Raw genomic sequence first — 20,918 nt, 5'->3', positions numbered from 1 at the left:
GCTAGTTTTACCAGAACTTATTTCCAGAATTTATTTAGTTAACCAAAACTTTTGATCAATTTTAATACTGTTTTATAACTTTTAACATTGTGAAAAACACTCATTTAAAAGGTGTGTCTACAATTTTTTCTTTTTTGGCATTCATGGGGCTTGAACACAGGGCTTGGGTGCTGCTCCTTAGCTCTCAAGGCTAGTGCTCTACCACTTTAAGCCACGGTACCACTTCTGGTCTTCTGGTGATAAATTGGAGATAAGAATCTACCAGGGCCTTTCCTGCCTGGGCTGGCTTTGAACAGTGATCCTCAGATCTCAGTCACCTGAGTCGCTAAGAGTACAAGCACTTAGGTAGATGTTTTCTATGTGCTAGAAAAAAAATACATAAAATGTACTACTTAAAAATCAGCAATTACAGCAGTTCAATTAAAAAGACAGAAAATTTAAAACAAAATTTTAATCTGATATCATGGTGTGTTTATTGGTAAAAAGCCAATAAGTATGTGGATATTTGGGGCTTACTTGTTGAAGCTAACATTTGAAAAGTAATTTAAGAGGATCAGATGAAGGGAAAACTGTGTGTGTGTGTGTGTATGTGTGTGTGTGTGTGTGTACATACATTGCACATGCACAGCAAGAGAACTGTATGAAATTTAGACGTTTGGCAATATAAAACACAACCAATATACTGATGAAGGGTTGAAAATAATTTACAAAATTAATTTAATAAAATGCCTAGAACAATGACTAACAATTATTAACAAAACAACAGATGAAGCTGTCTGCATTTTCATTTAACAACACATTTAAGGCAAATGTTGAATCAATATAAAAATAATACACAGTAAAACTAATATCTGACATAAGATACAACAAAAATTAATTCCACGGAGTCCACGTCAGAGACCTAAGGTTCAGACAGTAAGTCTTCTGAAAACTTTTCGTGATTTCCCAGTCATGTTACACAAAGGTCAAGATGGCTGCCTATGGTATCAGTCAGAATGTCCAGACTACTCTTTAAAACAGAAAGCTACAATTTTCCCTACCATGCCAGGTAAAATAATTTAATATATTCATTTTCACAAAAGGCTCATTTTAACCCCAAACTATAGGATTTTTATTTTACTGTTTAGTACTAATTCTGGTTCTTAAAGATATCTACAGTCAACATTCTAATCCTAATGCTTTTCCTAAAAAGAATATGTTTATTCTAAACGTGTTGTGTGTGTCTCACCCTGTAATTGACTTTATACAGAAAAGTTTCATCATAAAAAGAAAATCTACCACTTATGTATCTCAAGAAGGTATCGCTACATTTTGTAGAACAAGCACAAATTTTGCACTCATACAAGCTGGGTTTCTACCTCTAATTTTACACTGATCTTCTGGGATGTTCCACGTATCTCTGTGCCTCACTTCCTGGACTGCAAAAATGAGACCATCAACCCCATCTTCAAAGGGCAACAAGGAGTTTAGAAATCGCTACTGCGCATGCCTAGCCTAGAGCCCCTAGCAGGGCCCAGCGATTCTTCGATGAATGCCTGTGTCTTGTCTCTCTCTTCCTTCCTTGGCATATCATGGTCAATTGGAGATGAGTGAAGAAAAAAAATAGAAATTACTGGAATAAGTCAGCTCCACTAAAATGTACATTGCAGGCGACAGTTACACATTTCCAAAGTGACATTCGAGGAGACAGAAACACTGTGTTTTTTTTTTTTTTAAAAAAAATGTTATTTACACTTTACAATTCATGTGAAGGAAAAGGTTTCTCAGAGCACAACAACTAAAAAGTTTAAGAACAAATAAGCTACATCTGTGTACAGTTTAACTTTGTAAAAAATAAAGAAATAGACCTAATTTTATGAAATACTAAAGGTTCATGAACAGGTAAGAGAAACAAAGTTACTTCAATAACCATCTAGATGAACATCTAAAAGTATCAAAATATAGGTTCTCTAAAGGCAAGAACATTTCTTTCCTGGGATGGAGAAGATTTACAAGTTCCTATTATTTGTCCATGAAACCTAAGAAAGGTGCTATTTCAAACAGGATTCTAGTAGGACTTGGCACATAAATTCACACTTTTCACCCATCCCCCAATACTTTCCACTTTCTAGTGCTTCACTCGCCCATACACATATACAGACATTAATATTAAAAACACACATGACTTCCAAGCAGGGGACTCATTATAAAGTTTCATTTTTCTACAACTAAAACAGGAACAGATCACCATATTTATATCCACTGTCTCCGTCATGGAAGTGAATTTTTCGCATAGGACTCATGGATGAGACACTGTTAGGTCCAATACTTCAATATGTGTCTCTAGAGGATAGTGTGCAAGAATCTAAGGCATCAAGTAGCCCATCCTTCCCCCGCCCCCGAGGACCAATGCCAATGCTGTTCTTGAAATTATCTCCTCCTGATAAATTTAGCATGTCCTCAATCTTCAAATGCTACCAGCTGGACACAGAGAGACAGTCATAGTCTACAGGTGGTTGGCTCAAAGATCAAAAACTTGTTCTTAAAAAAAAAAGATGTGTATGGAATAGCACCATTTGAATTCTTTCAGAAATAAATCCCCTTTTCCATCATTGCATTAAAAAAAATAACTGACTTCCATGAAGAGGAGACACAACAGAGAAAAGAGAAAGAGTGAGAGAAAAAAAGAAAGAAATCTTTAATTTCTCACAAAGCCTGCTTCTATTTCATTTCAACTTTTTTAAATACACTAAATACTGTGACAATATCAACAATAATAACTACACCGATAACAGATCAACCACAAAGGAAAGACAATAGCAGCAGCAGCAGCAACTTGATAGGAACCACACAGGCAGTTCATTTGGGAGAATCCTGCATACTCCTTGCAGGTGTTTTCTTACAAGGTTCATAAGACATCCCAGGCTTCTTGGATTTGGTGTGAAAAAAAGTGACACTTCCACAGAGAGAAGTTTACCAGGGCATCATCCATTAACTAAATAAATGATGCTAAGAGTGCAAGTATCTGCATTAGCACACCATTGATATCTCAGTGTTGTCAAAGTGTAATTACAAGGGCGCGGTCTACATCATTTCTGTTTTGAAGAGGTTAAGCTGGCCTGCAAGTGAAAATGATGAAGCTGAAATATTCCAGTTTCCAAACATCACACACACACACACACACACACACACACACTTAAAGCACAAACACCTTGAAAACACTCCTACTTCACACCAACTACTACGCATCTGGTTTCCATTGTTTCTGAGCTACAAAGTCAAAGCAATTATGCTAAGACAAAGAAGAGAGTTTTCCAGTTTTGGACTTGCAAGATGACTGTGGGCCCCCCAAATCGTGATATAGAATCAAAGAACACGCCACAGAGTCTGGGCCCTTGAACTGAACTGTCTGCATTGTGAAGAGTCTGTTTCAAGCTGTGAGGAAAGGCTGGATCCCAATCTCCTGGTAGCACGTGAGCCTCTCCATCACACATGGAGTTCAAATACCCTCGTAATGCTGATCAAGATTAAATGGAAGTTTCTCTTTTAGTATAGAGATAATTCTAGTCTTACAGTTTTCTTTTTTTTTCAAATTCATTATATAAAAGATTTGTGCTAATATCATCAGTTTAGAAAAATATGTCTTCTCTTCATTTGGACATTCCTGTATCTTCAAACAGAGGTTCTGGTGTTATTTTTTGGTATGCACAGTTTCTGGATATCTTATGCTTTTGTATCTTATATAAAATCCTTTTTTATTGATGGTGTCATCAGTATGAAACTGAATTAAAACTGTATCCCCAACTGAATAGATTTCTTCTGGTGGCTGAAATAAAACAAAGAAACAATGAAATTGGGTCACTTTTCTTCAACGCTATGCATGTTTAATAATATTTTCTTTGTTATATAATGTTTCCAACAACCTTGAAAAATATTTATGATTGACTTCTGCCTTTTACAAATGGTGAATCAGGATGTTCAGATAGGAAAACGACATGTCAGGCATTCCAGACCAAGTCAGAGCTGTGCTGGGCTTGGCTTACAAGTTCTGGGCACTCTTCTAGAATCTGGAATGCTTTGCTCAAACCCTTACGACTAACTGCTTTGATTTACAAATACTAAATTGAGGTCCAGAAAGGATGAAGAGATGGTAAAGCTGTTTCTGAAGTTATTCTGAATCTTCTAGTATTTCTTGATTTTATAACCTAACAACTAAGAAGCTATTGTATTGTTTTTCAAGTGTTATTGAGGTTGGAATCAAGAGACAAAAATTTGGAGCTACTATTTTACAACAAAATATATATTCAGAAGACTAATTTAGATTAATACAATGCATCTGAGGAGCAAGGTATTGAGAAAACCTTAAGGTGTTCTGTTCTTCTTTCTCACATGACCTTCCTGGGACCTGCTTCCAGCAGCCCACAAATGTACGCAGAACCCAATGTAAACAAAAATCTGTAGTATTGGCTGGGTCCACATATAGACAGTGACCCTGCCACTCCATCCAAATCTGTCTCTTGAGAAGGGAATGTAATTTTGAATGGTATGCCTATTCTTTTTCTTTTATTTTGTGTTTTCACTTAAGGAAGTTAAAGGACATTACAAAGTGTGCTGAGGTATACTAATGACAGAGTACTAAGAATTTCAGTGTATACTGCACAATGGAAAAGTAGATGTTAAGTGTACTGAACTCATCTGCTAACTTGAAGTCATCTGCTGATTGTATACCATCACATAAATTTTCGTTGGAAGTAGAAAAGTAACAAGGGTAGAAGAAAGGTGTAACCTCTCATCGGGATGGTAATAATATCCTGTCGTAATTGTTACATGTATCAAGCATAAATTAATAAGCATTTTGAAATGATATCTAAAGTGTCTTGTAAATAATGTATTTACCCCTGATCCACAGAATCGACCAAGCTCCACCGCTGTAGAATCCACACCGTCAAGGAGTTCAACATAGTCATATCCACAATCGGCTTCTTCTTCTACTTCAAAAGTCTGGAAAGACAATTCAAGCCGAGAGCCTTGTTCTGATACTAACAGCCACTCACAGTCGAGCTGTCCTGGATAGTTGTTGTCACCAAACTGCGCATGAGAGTACAAATCTTTGGGTTTAGGTTCTGCTTTCAATCGGCCGCCACACTCTGCCCAGGAAAATAAAATAAAATTAGTACACTCAGTGAGTTCCCACCGTGGATTAGCAAGCATCACCCCAGGGACAGCATGTATTCTGCTGCTGAGCTACGTACACCCCAGCCCTGCACAACCTCACTTAGACAATATGCAGTATCTTCATCATAGGGTATTGTTGAATAAGAGATGGGTTACTACATAAATATTTCATCACTGCTCAACTTGTAGCAAAAGCCCAGCAAGTTGATGCTGTTGTTATTATTATTATTTGCCTATGAGATTTAAATGTCATCAAGTATAAAATGAAAAGCCAGACAAAATTCAGGAACACTTTCAGATAACTTAATCTGTTCTCAGAAAAGAAAACTTATATTTAACTTTCTAACAACTGTCAAACATGTAGGTGATTTTGGTTCTGCAGTCCAAGAAGGGAGGAGAAGCAAGAGTTTGTGGAGGAGATACTTGGGTTTGTAGTCAACAAAGTAGAGAAATCAATGCCAGTACCCAAAAAACGTAGCTCACCATCATCCTCAGCTTCGGAAAAAAAGTTAAGGGGAATGAAGAATACAAACATCTGTGAGGATATGAAAGATGTGAACATGTAGAAAAAGAAAAAAAATCACTGAAAGTTGTTTTTATTTCTGTTTTTTATTTTAAAAATCTTGCTTACTTTTAGAAAGATGGTTTAAGCTACACATAAGGACAATTAAAACATACACCAAGAAGTTCCGTGTTTACTTAATTGGTTTCAAGTGTAAATCCTATTCCTATGGATCGCTGTTCACACTAAAGAAAAATAAGAAAATAAGTATCTGTCCAAGAGGGGAAAAATGAGAATATTGTAACGATGAACATTTCATTGTTATTTATACAAGGGGAATGGTTTTAATAGACCCTGAAAGAATTATTATGTCACATGAAAAGAGTTCTATGAGTGCTTTTTAGAATCCTATGACTATTCAAGCTCTGGATCATCTTAGCTTTCAACATATTCCTTTAAGAGATGCTTTTCAAATAGAGTAAAACACGTTTCCAACAAATATGTTGATGAAGTTGCCAAACCAGGAAAACAGAAAAGATGGCATTTGCAATATAAGCAAGAGTGTTGTTAAACCAGTGCTTCAAAAGCACTTTACTTGACTCTAGGGAACAGAAAAAGAAAAGCAGAAGGGGCTGGGAATATGACCCAGGTGTAGAGTGCTTGCCTCACATGAGGCCCTGGGTTCGATTCCTCAGCAACACGTATATAGAAAAAAGCCAGAAGTGGTGCTGTGGTGCTGTGGCTCAAGTGGTAGAGTGCTAAGCTTGAGCAAAAAGAAGCCAGGGACAGTGCTCATATCCTGAATTCAAGCCCCAGGAATGGCAAAAAGAAGAAAAAGCAGCAGAATAAGGTGAAAACAGGAACATTTCTTCATTGTATCAGGAAAGACATGTTTGCTTGTGTCCTACACATATTAAACACCATAACAGCTCCTGTAATTTGACCTACCAATGCTTTTTTTTTTTTTTTTTTTTTTTTTTTTTTTTGGCCAGTCCTGGGCCTTGGACTCAGGGCCTGAGCACTGTCCCTGGCTTCTTCCCGCTCAAGGCTAGCACTCTGCCACTTGAGCCACAGCGCCGCTTCTGGCCGTTTTCTGTATATGTGGTGCTGGGGAATCGAACCTAGGGCCTCGTGTATCCGAGGCAGGCACTCTTGCCACTAGGCTATATCCCCAGCCCTACTACCAATGCTTTTTTAGTCTACATTCTAATTGATTTTGACCGAAATACTTTCTTTTCTAAGAAGCATAATGATTATATCATTGATTTGTAATACCATTCACAAATAATAGGCTACTAGTTGCTATTTTTTTTTAGAAAACTGCTCTGTCAGACAATGTCATGTTTTAAAAATTATTCTCTCCCTATCTCTCTCTTCCTGTGTTACATCAGTATCTTCTAAGAGAAGACACAAGACATGCTTAGCTAACCAAGCTGTTTGTCTCAATTTCCTTTCTTCAACTTGGGATGATACATTTATTTCCTGATTAAAATAAAGACTTAATGTGGACCAAGTCTCAGACAAAGAAACAGTTCTTGCACTCTAAAGTGAAAATAATATTGGGAAACAAAATAATACACATCTAGATTCTTAAGAAATATGTGAAACAGGGGCTGGGGATATAGCCTAGTGGCAAGAGTGCCTGCCTCGGATACACGAGGCCCTAGGTTCGATTCCCCAGCACCACATATACAGAAAACGGCCAGAAGCGGCGCTGTGGCTCAAGTGGCAGAGTGCTAGCCTTGAGCGGGAAGAAGCCAGGGACAGTGCTCAGGCCCTGAGTCCAAGGCCCAGGACTGGCCAAAAAAAAAAAAAAAAAATATGTGAAACAAAAAACAGAAACAATGTTTAGGAAATCATCACAAAAACAATTGCTTTAAAATAAATTCCTGTGCAACTTGGTTTACTGTTATCAATTGCCTTTCACACCAAGACAGAGTTCTTCCAGAACTCTACTCAAGCTGCATACATCAGCAATGCCACTAGGTGGTAGTGGAAGCTAAATGGTTTCAGCAAATAGCTATAATGTTTAAAAATCCCTTAGCTATTATAAGGAACATACAGTTAAAACTGGTTCCAAATTATATATATATATATATATATATATATATATATATATATTTATATATGATATATATAATAAGAATAATATAATATATTATGTATATAATATATACAGTGTTTGTTTCTCTCAATTAAACTTTATCTTTTAAAGACTGGCTGCAACCTCTAAAATCTGAATTGGTGATCAGGATTTGAACAAAGACGATGTTCCATAGCAAATTAAAAATAAGAAAGGACTGGAGGTGTGGCTCAGTGGTAAAGCACCTCCCCAACAAGTGGAAGGTTCTGAATTCAAGTCCTAGTACTGAAAAGGAGGAGGAAGGGGAGAAATAGAAAGTGAAGGAAAAGGAGGGGAAGAGAAGGAGGAAGAAAAGACAGAGGAGAAAGAGGCAGACAAAGAGGAAGAGGAAGAAGGGGAGGGGAGGAAGAAGAGTGAAGAGTTGGAGAAGGAGGAAAAGGAAGAAACAGCGAAGGAGGAGGAGCCTAGGTCTCATGCCTGTAATGCCAGTTTCTAAGAAGCTGACAGCAGAAGGATCTGCACATGAGTCCAATATAGGCAAAATGTTCACGATCACAAAGGAGAACTAGAGGTGTGTGGCTTACATTGGTAGAATATCAGTCTAGCAAGCACGAGGCCTTAAGTTCAAATCCTAGTACCTCAACTATTCCTTCTCTGTGTTTATAAAAAGTATGTAAGAGAAAAAGCCAACTAACCTTACAGCTTATTATATAAAATATAAGTTTCTAATATCTAGGTGTAGGTTCCTATCTGTTAAGGTTAACACATTTGTAAAATTCATTATACAAATGCTTAAGAGATATTTCTATTTCACCACCTTGCATGGATCACAAATCATCTTAAAACCCAGTTCCAGTTTTGCAAAGCTATTTAAGTAGCAGTATGCTCAGTGGTTCTGAAAATATCACACACAAGGTACTTTAGTGAGAGCTTCTTGGAGTTTCGTGTATGATCCAGTTACTGAGCCTAAAACATACATTCTCCAAGAAAAGATACCTTGAGCTTAGTCAGAGGAGAGAAGCTAACCTGTGGAATGCGTGGCTTGAAAGCCCTTTCTCTGAACAGATGCATCCGAAATGAACCGAACAAACATTAGATTTCCTGTAGCCATGAGGGGGTCTGGGATCTTGTTGCCACACAGGCGTCCAAGAATTGGTGACTTTTCAGTTAGTCCATCAAATACTTCTAAGTGGTCATAGGCGCATTCTTGATGCTGCTCAATCTCAAACTCACTAAAGACCTATTTGAAAGAAAAGGGGAAACAAATATTACATCACAACAACCCATAGGTGGTAGAGTCATTAGTCGTGATAATCATTATAAGTAAAAAAGAAAGTTCACTTCATCGGACAAAAAACACTGAATAGTACACAAAGAAAATTTTTAAAAGGACCAAACACAAGGAATCTCACTGAAGATACCACACAGAGAAACACACAGAACATAAAGACTTTAGCAGACAGGATTTATCCTGAAGTACAGACTACAAAACATCTGACCATAGAAGGAGTTCATGTTATTAAACTTAATACCTGAAATCCAGTGCTGGAGTAGAATAAAGTAGACATAAGACGTGGGATAAAGAAGGCCCAAGTGAATTTCTGGATCTCTGAAGTCTTTTAGATTCATTTATCAAAGCATCCATTTTGAGAATATGGCCAATTAATTGCACGTATGAAAATGAATGCTGCAGATATGACTTCTAGATTTCTGCCTACCATGAAGGGTACTCAGGCATCTCCTGTTACCATGGACATGCTTAGTCTTGGTTTGTAACCAATGAGAAACTACCACGAGAAAACTGGATCATTTCCACCCATCATTCTATATTAAATATGAAACCAAGCTTCTGAATCATAAGAGTAGAATTTCAAGAGAATAAAATCTCACTTTAAGAAAGAAACAAAAACATTATCTGAAAACCACTCCAATTCTAGTCATCTGTTTTGATTGTGATATAAATACAAGATTTGGATTTGATTATATATAAATACAAGGAGCATGGACAATACTATGCAGAAGAGAGCATTCTGTAAAATAGGGGTAATTTTCTTTTATTTATATCCTATCAGTAAAAATGAATAAAAATGAATCTCAGTTTACAGACTAAACATGTTGAGACCATTCCCTGAACCACTGAAAAACTAGGTGAAAGAGATGAATAAATGACTACTTCACTCACTAATGAAATCCGAGATTCTGGGAGTAAATAATAACATTTGTTTAACAGAATGAAATAGTACTGTACAAGGTGACCCTGAGTTGGTGGCCATCTCAACACCTAGTCTAGACACAAATGTCTCCAGCTTTCTATCAAGTTACTAAACAAATCAGACTGAGTCTACATTAATTATATTACCCAAGGATTCCTCAGCTGGCAGGCACTCAAATGATGTGCATTTTCCTTGTGGACTAGGTTGTTAGGTCACCTGCAAAGATTTGGTGGTCATTTTTCCAGAAATCAACCTGACCTGCAGCTCCAAGCCACACAAAGTCAGGACAAATGTTGAGATCTTATAAGTCTGGTCCTTATACCACAGAGACACCCACAAAAAGACTTCCACATATGGTGACTTTACCTCAGTTAAAAAAAATGTCTACAGCAAAGAAAACATTTAGAGTTTAGAACAAGGTATGATATGCAATTTGCTGCTGTTGCACATGCTGAGCCATGAGTCTTCATAACTAAATGATACAGAATGTAAAAAGTTTCTGGACACCTGGAATCCAAAGCCACAGACCAGTCCCCCAAAGATATTTGTATTTTTGAAACTCTTGCAGATTCGTAGTGGGAGAATAATCAACAAGATTGAATATGTGTTACCCTGAGCTCCAAAAAGCTCTGATTTCTTGAAAAAAAAAAAACCTTTATGGCTTAAATATTTTTCTTAAGTAAAACTTGAGAAACTTTTTGGTATTCAAAACATCTAGCAGGACACTAGTGCCTCACAACTCTAATCCTAGCTACTCAGGAGGCTGAGACCTGAGGATCAGGATTCAAAGTCAAGCCCATGGAGGAAAGTCTGTGAAACTCTTTTTTTGCTTTATTGTCAAAGTGAAGCACAGAGGGGTTACAGTTTCATATGTAAGGCAGTGAGTACATTTCTTGTTCAACTTGTTACCTACTCCCTCATTTCCCCCCCCCCCCCCCCCCCGCCTTCCCCTTCCCCCTTTGGTTTACACCAAATGGTTTTGTAAGTATTGCTTTTGGAATCATTTGTCTTTTTATCCTTTGTCTCTAGATTTTGATCTCCAATCGACCAACAGAAAACCAGAAATGGAGCTAAGGCTCAAAGTGGCAGAGCACTAGCCCTGTGCAAAACAGCTCCATGATAGCGCCCAAGCTCCATGACCAACCAAAAAAAATTAAATCATATTTATTCTCAAATGATGTATCCATGATTTGGACATTATTAAAGTAGGTTTTAGAAATGCAAAACAACAACAGAAAACAAAAACCTCCAGTCAGAAATCCCAATGCATTTCCCATTGGGAAAAGTAAGAGATTAAATAGTGTAATACAGAAATAACAACAGTCGGTTTCTGGAATACCCAGGCATGCCTAATCTACCTGATTGGCTGCTGGGCTTGCAGGTGTTGTGCCCAGGAATGAACATCTGCAGAGATTCTGTTATTAAAAATTCAGGCATTGGCCAAACGACAGGACCATGGAAAGCAAGCACATATATTCACAAAAGCCAAGATGATACAATAATTGCATGTAATATGTAAATAAAATGTCAACTAAGACAAACATGAAGACGGCTGAAATTCGAGAAGCTGTGGGAGACAGTTTGAAGCCCTTTATTATGAGCCATCGTTTACTTCTGTTTAGGGGAAGAACTGTCATTCGTTTTCTCACAAGATAAGTGAAGTAGGGGAGCGGGGGGGGGGGGGGGGGGGGGGGAGGGGCGTCTGAATGAAGGAACTTAAATCCCAGTCTTCTGATGCCAAAAGCCATTCTCCTCTAATTCTAACCAAATAAACTTCTTATGGATTCATGGTGATGAATTCCAGAAGTGTTGTGGATTATCTTTTTGATAAATACCTCATATGCAAGTCTATAAATGGCCACTGTATTCAACTTAGCACAATGCAAAGATAGAAGATGAATAAAAATGTGGTCTATTGCCATATTCTTCTATAATTCTAGGTATAGGATTAATTCAAAAGATAAAAACAAGGGCCTGGGAATATGGCCTAGTGGTAAAAGTGTTTGTCTTGTATACATGAAATCCAGGGTTCGATTCCTCAGCACCACGTATATAGAAAAGGCCAGAAGTGGCGCTGTGGCTCAAGTGGCAGAGTGCTAGCCTTGAGCAAAAAGAAGCCAGGGACAGTGTTCAGGCCCTGAGTTCAAGCCCCAGGACTGGCCAAAGGGAAAAAAAAAAGATAAAAATGTGTAAAAAAAATAATGCTGCACTGAATTTCTCAGAACAGAGAGAGGATGAAGCCAGGAATACAGATTCTTAAGGTCATTCCTTTAGAAGTTTGATGTTTCTCTGCTTAGAAGTAAACTAGCCTGGTTAGGTAAATTTCTTCCATGAATTTTTTTCATTAAGATTTCAATGCACCTTAAAGCTATCAAGTAGTCATCATTTCATTTCATGAACACAAACACGCATACACACATCACTAAATTCAAACTGATGCATTCATTCATTCATTCATTCATTCATTTTCCTCTCACTGCTGTAGAAAATAACCAAAAACGTCCAAGCTTAAAACAAGGCAAATTTCTTTCTCCTATAAACTTGAAGGCCAGTAATCTAAAATGAGCAGACAAGGCTGGATTCTTTTAGAGTTCTTGAGTGACCATCTGTTCATTGCCATTTTCCAGCCTGGAGAGCCTCTGTGTCTTCTGTAAGTTCTTGATTGCTTCCACTCATTTCCACGTTCACGATATTGTATCCTGGCTCCTGTCTTACCTCCAGCCTCCCACTTCGAAGCACCTTGTGATCGAACCACACAAGTAATCCAAGACATTCTCTCCATTTTAAGATCCTTAACTTCAACCCATCTACAAAGTTCCTTTTCAACAAAGTGCCTTGTAGGGCTGGGAATGTGGCATAGTGGTAGAGTGCTTGCCCAGCATGTATGAAGCCCTGGGTTCAATTCCTTAACACCACATAAACAGCAAAAGCCAGAAGTGCTGCTGTTGCACAAGTGGTAGAGTATTGGCCTTAAGCAAAAGGAAGCCAGGGACAGTGCTCAGGCCTGAGTTCAAGCCCCAGGCCTGGCAAAAAAAAAACCAACATAGACGTGCCTTGCATGAAAGTGACAGATTAAAAACAAAAAGGGGCTGGGGATATAGCCTAGTGGCAAGAGTGCCTGCCTCGGATACACGAGGCCCTAGGTTCGATTCCCCAGCACCACATATACAGAAAACGGCCAGAAGCGGCGCTGTGGCTCAAGTGGCAGAGTGCTAGCCTTGAGCGGGAAGAAGCCAGGGACAGTGCTCAGGCCCTGAGTCCAAGGCCAAGGACTGGCCAAAAAAAAAAAAAAAAAGAAAGTGACAGATTCACAGGTTCTGTGGGTTACAGCGATGAACGTCATCCTCCATTGTTCTGCCTTCCACAAAATATAAGGACTAAACATTTTCATAATCTCAGTACATACTATTTTCAGAGAAGACAATCACATGGACTATATATCTATGATCTCATATTCTTTTTAATTATTTATGATTTAGTTTGGTTTTGGCCTACCTAAGTTAGCATTCTAAGGCCTTGAGCTTGCTGAGTTTGCTTGCATGGATGGCAAAGTACCATCTGGGCCACAAATCCAGCCTAGCCTTTTGCTGATTATTTTGGAGATGAACTCTCATAGACTTTTGCCTGGGCTAGCTTGGAACTTCAGTCCTCTGGATCTCAGCCTCCTGAGTAGCGAGCAAGGACTGCAAAAGTGCTAGCCAATGGAGCCCAGTTCAAATTTGTTTCCCAAACTTTCTTAGCTCCAGGGAAGATAAACCACATCCCACAGACCACATTTGGCCTGAGGCCTGTTTAAAAATCTGATTTTAGTGGAACACAATAAAATCAATTCATTTGTGTATTGTCTGGCTGTTCTCACAATAAAGTGCTGGCGTTAAAATGGTTGCAAAACAGACTACAGTCTATAAAGTCTATAAAATTTTCTACATGACAATCTTTTTTAATTTTTTATTTTTATTCTATTGTAAAATTGATGGACAGAGAGGTTACAGTTTCATAGCCTTGGGTACATTTCTTGTACTGTTTGTTACCTCCTCCTCATTCCCCCCTCCCCCCCCCTTTCCATCTCCCCCACCCCCCCGCCATGAGTTGTTCAGTTGGTTTACACCAAATGGTTTTGCAAGTATTGCAAATTTTGGAGTCATTTGTCTTTTTATCCTTTGTCTCTCGATTTTGATATTCCCTTTCACTTCCCTAGTTCTAATACCAGTATATACAGTATCCAGGGTATTCAGATGAGATACAGTGATAGCGCAAGTATAACCACAGGGAAGGAATACAAGAGGATCATCAACAAAAGAAGCTACAGTTTCACAGGGTGTGTTGAAAGTAATTACAACAGTGATATAACACTCGTTTCCATAACATGGAGTTCATTTCACTTAGCATCATCTTATGCGTTCATAGTGGCATAGCTATTAAGCTCTTGTTATCCTCTGCTGTAACTAGCCTAAACCTGTGCTAATTATTCCCTATGAGGGAAACCGTAGAGTCAGTCTTTAAATAAGAGATTTTCTGAAAAGGGATAATTTGCTATACTTCCCGTTGTTAGGAGTGAACTTATTCACAAGGCTATGGGAAATCTCTTATTGGTCATGACTAAACAATCTAATGAAAAGGTATGTGGTTTGTATTAATAATTATCATAACTATTGCTATTAGGATATCATCCATCAATACTTGTTGATACTTTTTAAAGCATTAGATAAAAATATTTTTTCATTTAATACACATACAAAACTTATGATTCAGCATTATCCCCAATTTCCCCATAAACAAATAAAGGCTATCCAAGGACAAATATCTTTCCCATGATAGAACCAAGTGAGCAGAACTACTGGGATCTAGCCCCAAGTCTCTGTGTTCAAAACATATGTTTCTAACCGCTCCATAATTCCCTGTTGTATATGTTTTAATTTAATCATGATTACTTTGCCTTGTAAATATTGATTTTCATTTAGTAACTCTATTTTAATATAAATTATTAAATCCATACACCCGCAGTCATTATGCTTCTCTTCTTTCTCTGATAGAAGATGTTTACAATTTTAAAAAGCAAGATAAAATATAGAGGCAGACTATGTGGATTTTAAGGACTTCAGACTCTTTAAAGCTTTACAAACCTTACAATCCATCCAAACTTCTAGGGGTCATGTTCACTCTGTGTCACTCCCGACACCAAACTGAGATAGCATTCATGATCTCACCTCAAAAGCATTAGGGCCCAGTACAAACATTAGTTCTTAGTTCTGTTTGGCCTACAAGCAGTGCTTCATAAGACAAGCTATGCTGTACTATCTGGGAAGCACTTTACAACTGACAAATCTGTAAGTTGTTTTATTTGTGGAATGGCATGAGGTGGCGAGACTCTAAATATTTTAGAAGCCATTGCCAGTTTCTCCAGACCTCAGTTCTTTAGCTTAGAGCAGTATAGGAAGATACCATTTCTTTTCATAACCTCCCTCAATCAGGACCTTGGACAGGACTGGAGCAATATCGCTCCTGCCATGCTGTCATCTCAGCATCTAGAGTCCATCAATGGAGTGACTGAAATGATGACTTCATATGAAAGGGTATGTCCAAGATAAGGCAAGTAGCAAGAACACCATATCACTGTCTCTGATTTTATTATACTGCTTTAGTTAAACAAATACTCTTTGTTGGCAAAAAAATAAATCACTGAGTGGGAACATCCAAATACAGAAATTAAAACTGTGCCCTGTACCTCAGTGAACTACTACTTGAGATTGGTAGCCCCATCTTCATTCCTGACATAATTTTTGTTCTTTACTGGAATGTCTGCTACACTGTTCTGGCCAGTATTTCTTGCTTCTAAATACAATATGTCAAAGATAACTGTTCTAGTTTCTATATTCCTATGATTTTATTTCCTTAAAGTAGAGAACTTATAAACTTTGTAATAAAGTTAACATTTGCTATAAGACAATCAGGATAGAATACAATACCTAAAGAATGCAGGAGGGGAAGCAAACAATAGTCATATTTGAATTTTTCATTTATAATAAGTATCTCATTCAGTATCTCATTACAGAGGAGAATATATTATGTAAAAGTTATATTCTCCAAACCATAAGACAAAATCTATTTCATTATAAAATAAAGCCATGTGCTTCATATATGGGGCACATAGGATTCACAAAATCAGTAGAATATATTATGTTGTGTGTAGGGAGTGATTTCTCTATTGTGTTTCTTGCGGAAGGCCTGAGTTTTTGTCCCTTTTTTGATTCTCCCATTTCAGAACATTATTACCAGTAAGCTATTAGAAAGTAAACCCGAGTGTTTGCATCCTTTGGTATTGCCTGTCAAGCATTTAGGAAAGGAAACCTAGTGCTAACTAGAAAAACATAGTATGGTGATCTCCTCCATCTAGAAGGCAAGGATTTATTTAGTGTCATTAGGAAAGCATGAGAAGGAAACTATTTTCCAACTGCCCACTGATTCAGTTCAATGAACTAAATATTCTGCCCCCACCACTGCGTGCCCCTTGTGAAAGACATGGGCAGTTCATGTAATGGAAAGAAGGATGGGCTCACTTACTAATTTGATCCGGTGGCCAGGAATAGTGCTGATTTCCCACGTACATTCTTTCCTGCTTGGGTACTTGTCTGGCCAGTTAGGGCTGGTAATGAAGCCACTGGGGCTGTGGATCTTCTGCTCACACTCAGCTGTGCCAAGAAGGATAATATCAGTTGGTGGACCAATGTAATCCAAGATTGGGCTAGAAAACAAGCAGCCTATTTGCCCACTGCTCTGTGGAAAGACTTTTCTGAACACTAGTTAATCACCATTGTAATCTCCACAATCATATTTATCCGCTTTGGAAAATATGTTACAGAGCACAGTCAGACAATAATTGTTTTCTGACTCACTGGAAATGGTTTATCACAAATTAGGTATGCCCCTAAAAGAAAACAAATTATTTCAAACTGTTGGCTCCATCCATGGAGACTTCAGTAGAGAAACATACATTGATAATCAAGAATATCAACATTGGCTATATGCACAACACTTAATGCATTCCACAAACAAAAATCAATGGGCTGCACAATTGTTAATTTTTCCCCTACCAGTCTCTACTTAACATCAATAGGGAATTTTATAAATCAAGTATTTACAATTGTTACTCCCTCTTAGCATATATTTGAGTACTTAAACCACAATTGCAGTTGTTGGAGTGAACTAACTTCCATTTCCTCAGAGAAATGAAACACTATGGGGACAATAAGTAAACAGCAGCTAGTCTTGGAGATAGCTTCTAAACTAAGTAACCTCAGATTATCTCGATCATGAGATGTCAACCCTCTTGTGCACAATGTCACCAAATTCAGGGAAGGTCTTCAGTATTAGAGGAATACACTATCCAGCTGCTAGGCTGCACAAGAGCTCGTGCCCAATGAACAATCACTATAGTTTCATTCCTTAGAACTACACCTACCTCTTAAGCAAACTAGATTTTCTTAGGGAGATTTTGATTTTCTATGGAGGAATGATAGAAAGAAATCATAGAGAGCACACAGAGAGAAAGAGAGGTGGAGCTCAACCCCTACCACACAAATGAGGATTGCATAACAAGATAATGACCTTAAAAGACTAGGCCTAGAGCTTAGTGGCAAAGGGCTTGCCTAGCCTGCAAACAAGTGAACTTGAGCTCTGCAACATTAGTAAATGTTATCACTGTAAGAATTCTGGATTGAGTTGTGATAAAGGTTTTCTCTGTTCCATTATGTGTGCTTTTGTCCTGCCACATGAAATGTGGAATTTGCAGGATCTGCAATGGCCAACAGTGACAGGAAGATACTTCCAGCTGAATTGGATATGATGTGTCTTCTACAGCCGTCACCAAAGAAAATTCAACCCCTTTTTCTGTCAATAAGTGAACAAATGAATGAATGATGTTGAGCCAGACGTGGTGGCTCATGCCTAGCCCTGGGCAAAATGTTAGAGAAAGTTCCATTTCAAAAACAGACTGGGTGTGTTAGTACAGCTCTGTAATCACAGTTACGTAGAAAGTGTAGGTAAGAGGATCATGTTTCTTGATCAGGATCATGCAAAAACAAAAATTCAGGATCCAATTTGAAAACAAATTGGAAAGGGGCTCAAGTGATAGAGTGCCTGCCACTTATAACTAGCAAGTTATAAATCACCATTAAGGATTTTCCTTTCAAATACAGATCTGTATCTAATTGAAGTAGAATATTTCACAGAAGACTCTCAAAGGAAGAAATAAGATCTGAATAATTATTTTTTCTAAATTATTTCTTCCATTTACCTAACCCAAAAGATCCTGAGTTCAACTCCGGTACCTCCAAAAGAGGGAGGAAGAAGGAAAGGGAGGGAGAGAGGGAAAGAGGGAGGGGGGAAGAGAGAGAGAGAGGGGAGGACTACCTAAACATTATTCTATTTAAAAGGATTTTTTAATAAAACCATTTCTGGAAATATAAGGACATATTTGTTACTGGTACACTGTGGTAGATAGGTAGGTAGGTAGATAGAGATGAGAGAGAGAGAGGGAAAGAGGGAGGGGGAGAGAGAGAGAGGGGAGGACTACCTAAACATTATTCTATTTAAAAGGATTTTTTAATAAAACCATTTCTGGAAATATAAGGACATATTTGTTACTGGTACACTGTGGTAGATAGGTAGGTAGATAGAGATGAGAGAGAGAGAGAGGGAAAGAGGGAGGGGGAGAGAGAGAGGGGAGGACTACCTAAACATTATTCTATTTAAAAGAATATTTTAATAAAACCATTTCTGGAAATGTAAGGACATATTTGTTACTGGTACACTGTGGTAGATAGGTAGGGAGGTAGATAGAGATGAAAGAGAGAGAGAGAGAAAGAAAGAAAGAGAGAGATTGTCTATATAGCTCTCTATATGTAGGCTCGGTACAAATTTTTGTTTTTCCTGGGTATTTATTACTTTCCAGCCTGTAAAAACAATTGCATCTGTTCCCAAACTATTTAATAATAGCATATCCCATGAAGTTACAAATATACTATATGAAAGTGAAGAAAGAAAAATTCCTGATTGTGTATGATTTCACACAATGCCATTATCCTAACATAAAAGGAAAATCCTATTTGGCCACAACTGAATGTATGAAGGTCAATTCAGGAGGTCCTTTATGATTTCGAGCTCTATAAAAAAAAATTCACTACCTGATATTTTAGTTGGGTTGCTCCAATCTACAAACACTAAAGTTACTAAAAGTTCCCTTAAGAAATTTCCATTCAAGACAGGCAAACAAACAATCGAAGCAGAAAATTCGAGATCATATTCTTAAAAGAATAAATAAGATCGGAATAATTATCTGTTTTTCACATCTAACTCATGGTACCTGAGAAGATTAAAAGCTTGGGTTTTTTTTAATTGAAATTTTATAAGGCACCAAGCTCAAAATACTTTTGCTAGTTTTGTGCTGCTAATATGCTAGGGGTTTCATTGTTTCTGTTTGAATTTTGCCCCTAAAATCTTGCGTTAAAATTTCAAACGGTTCAGTAGGTACCATTTACAAATGTCTTCGCTTTGGTAGACATTTGAGCTGGATGCTACTGTTATTTATGAGTCTCCTCACTTATGTAGCACAAGTAGAAAAAAGAATATCACACCAAATGGAAAACAGTTTGCAGGAATGAAGCTTATAAGATCTGATCTACTGGGATAATGAGGCACAGTTTGGGCTGCCAGGTGGCCTTCTAGCAGCTTCTCAATCTGTTATACAAACTTACTCTACTGCTACCCCTGTGAAGTGTAAAAGCTTTAGATGATACCATGACATCTCCACTAGTACAGCTTACATCTTTGGATGGTACACCCAATTTATTTTTTAGTCTTTGGCCTTGTAAGATTTATTCACATAATTAGTATTGATTCAACTAATTAACATGATATTAATAATGGTCAATCCAGTAATTAGTTCTGCTTAAGAGCCAGGCTTTACTCCAACTACATGAAATCAGAGCTGTCAGGAGCCTTTCTCTCCCTACCTTCTTTGCAGTCGTGTTTGTTCTCATGTAGCACGAATCCATTCCGGCACTGACACATATAACTGCCCATGGTGTTGACACATTCGTGCTGACATCCGCCATTATCCTTAGAACATTCATCTTTGTCTGGCAAAGAAATAAACCCTCACTGTTTAGTCAGTAGCTTCAAAAGTAAAGAAAACTTGTTGTGGTGAATACTGGCAAAAGGAAAATTGAGCAACAATTTTCTCGGTTCCCGGCATAAAATACTGGCTTAAGGTGTTGAAGTCCTCCCTTTTCCTTGTTGAGCTTGGAGCCTTCAATTGCATCGCTGAGACTCCATTTCTTAGTGGAACAACTTGTAATCCACTTTCACTCCTGTGCTTGTGTAGAAGTTTGAGGGTATAAGGAAAAATGAACAGATCCAATTAATTCCGGACACTTATGTTTCTTTTCTTTAAATGATTTTGAAATGTCCAATAAAGGCAAGAAATAGTATTAACTTAGATTAAAATCCTTCTCTCTGTATATATAGATATATCTCTATATTTAGATATATAGATAGATATAGATAGATATTTATGTAGATATATATCTATACATAAACCATCGTGTGACAAGAGACTAAAAAGTTTTCAAGACTTGCATGTGATTATTTCCATCATTTCTATAATTGATATTTTTCAATAACTTTACAAATATGCTAAGCATGAATCAAGATAGATATGCTGAAATATTCCAAAACAGTGAAACACATCATTAAACCATACTAAAGATGAAACATAATTTATATATTTTAAGCAAATCGATATCTGATAGACTAAAACTACTAAAAGAGCACCTTGCAGACTTTAGAATAGGCAATACGAGCTTTCAGAAATAGTTAGCTAATTCATTGCTGGAGAAAAGATCCAAACTAGATTAATAGGTAGTTGATTGATAGCTTGTTGATAGCCACAGCTATCAACCAACTCCTT

At 37.6% G+C, this 20,918-nt stretch overlaps 1 protein-coding gene across 1 annotated transcript in view; it reads right to left on the bottom strand.

The window, feature by feature from the left end:
* Positions 1 to 513: 513 nt before the first annotated feature.
* Tll1 (tolloid like 1) overlaps positions 514 to 20,918 on the bottom strand; it is a 147,846-nt gene continuing 127,441 nt past the window's right edge. The window contains exons 17-21 of the mRNA XM_048330724.1: positions 19,963 to 20,088; positions 16,514 to 16,641; positions 8,766 to 8,979; positions 4,876 to 5,126; positions 514 to 3,805 (exon numbers count right to left, since the gene is read on the bottom strand). Coding sequence (XP_048186681.1) covers positions 3,671 to 3,805; positions 4,876 to 5,126; positions 8,766 to 8,979; positions 16,514 to 16,641; positions 19,963 to 20,088 — 854 coding nt within the window. The 3' untranslated portion in view covers positions 514 to 3,670. The remainder of the gene's footprint in view (positions 3,806 to 4,875; positions 5,127 to 8,765; positions 8,980 to 16,513; positions 16,642 to 19,962; positions 20,089 to 20,918) is intronic.

The sequence above is a fragment of the Perognathus longimembris genome, chromosome 21, assembly GCF_023159225.1.
Source record: "Perognathus longimembris pacificus isolate PPM17 chromosome 21, ASM2315922v1, whole genome shotgun sequence".
Taxonomy (NCBI): Eukaryota; Metazoa; Chordata; class Mammalia; order Rodentia; family Heteromyidae; genus Perognathus; species Perognathus longimembris.
The sequence above is the reverse complement of the archived record's forward strand: the minus strand, read 5'-3'. Positions and strand labels throughout refer to the sequence as shown.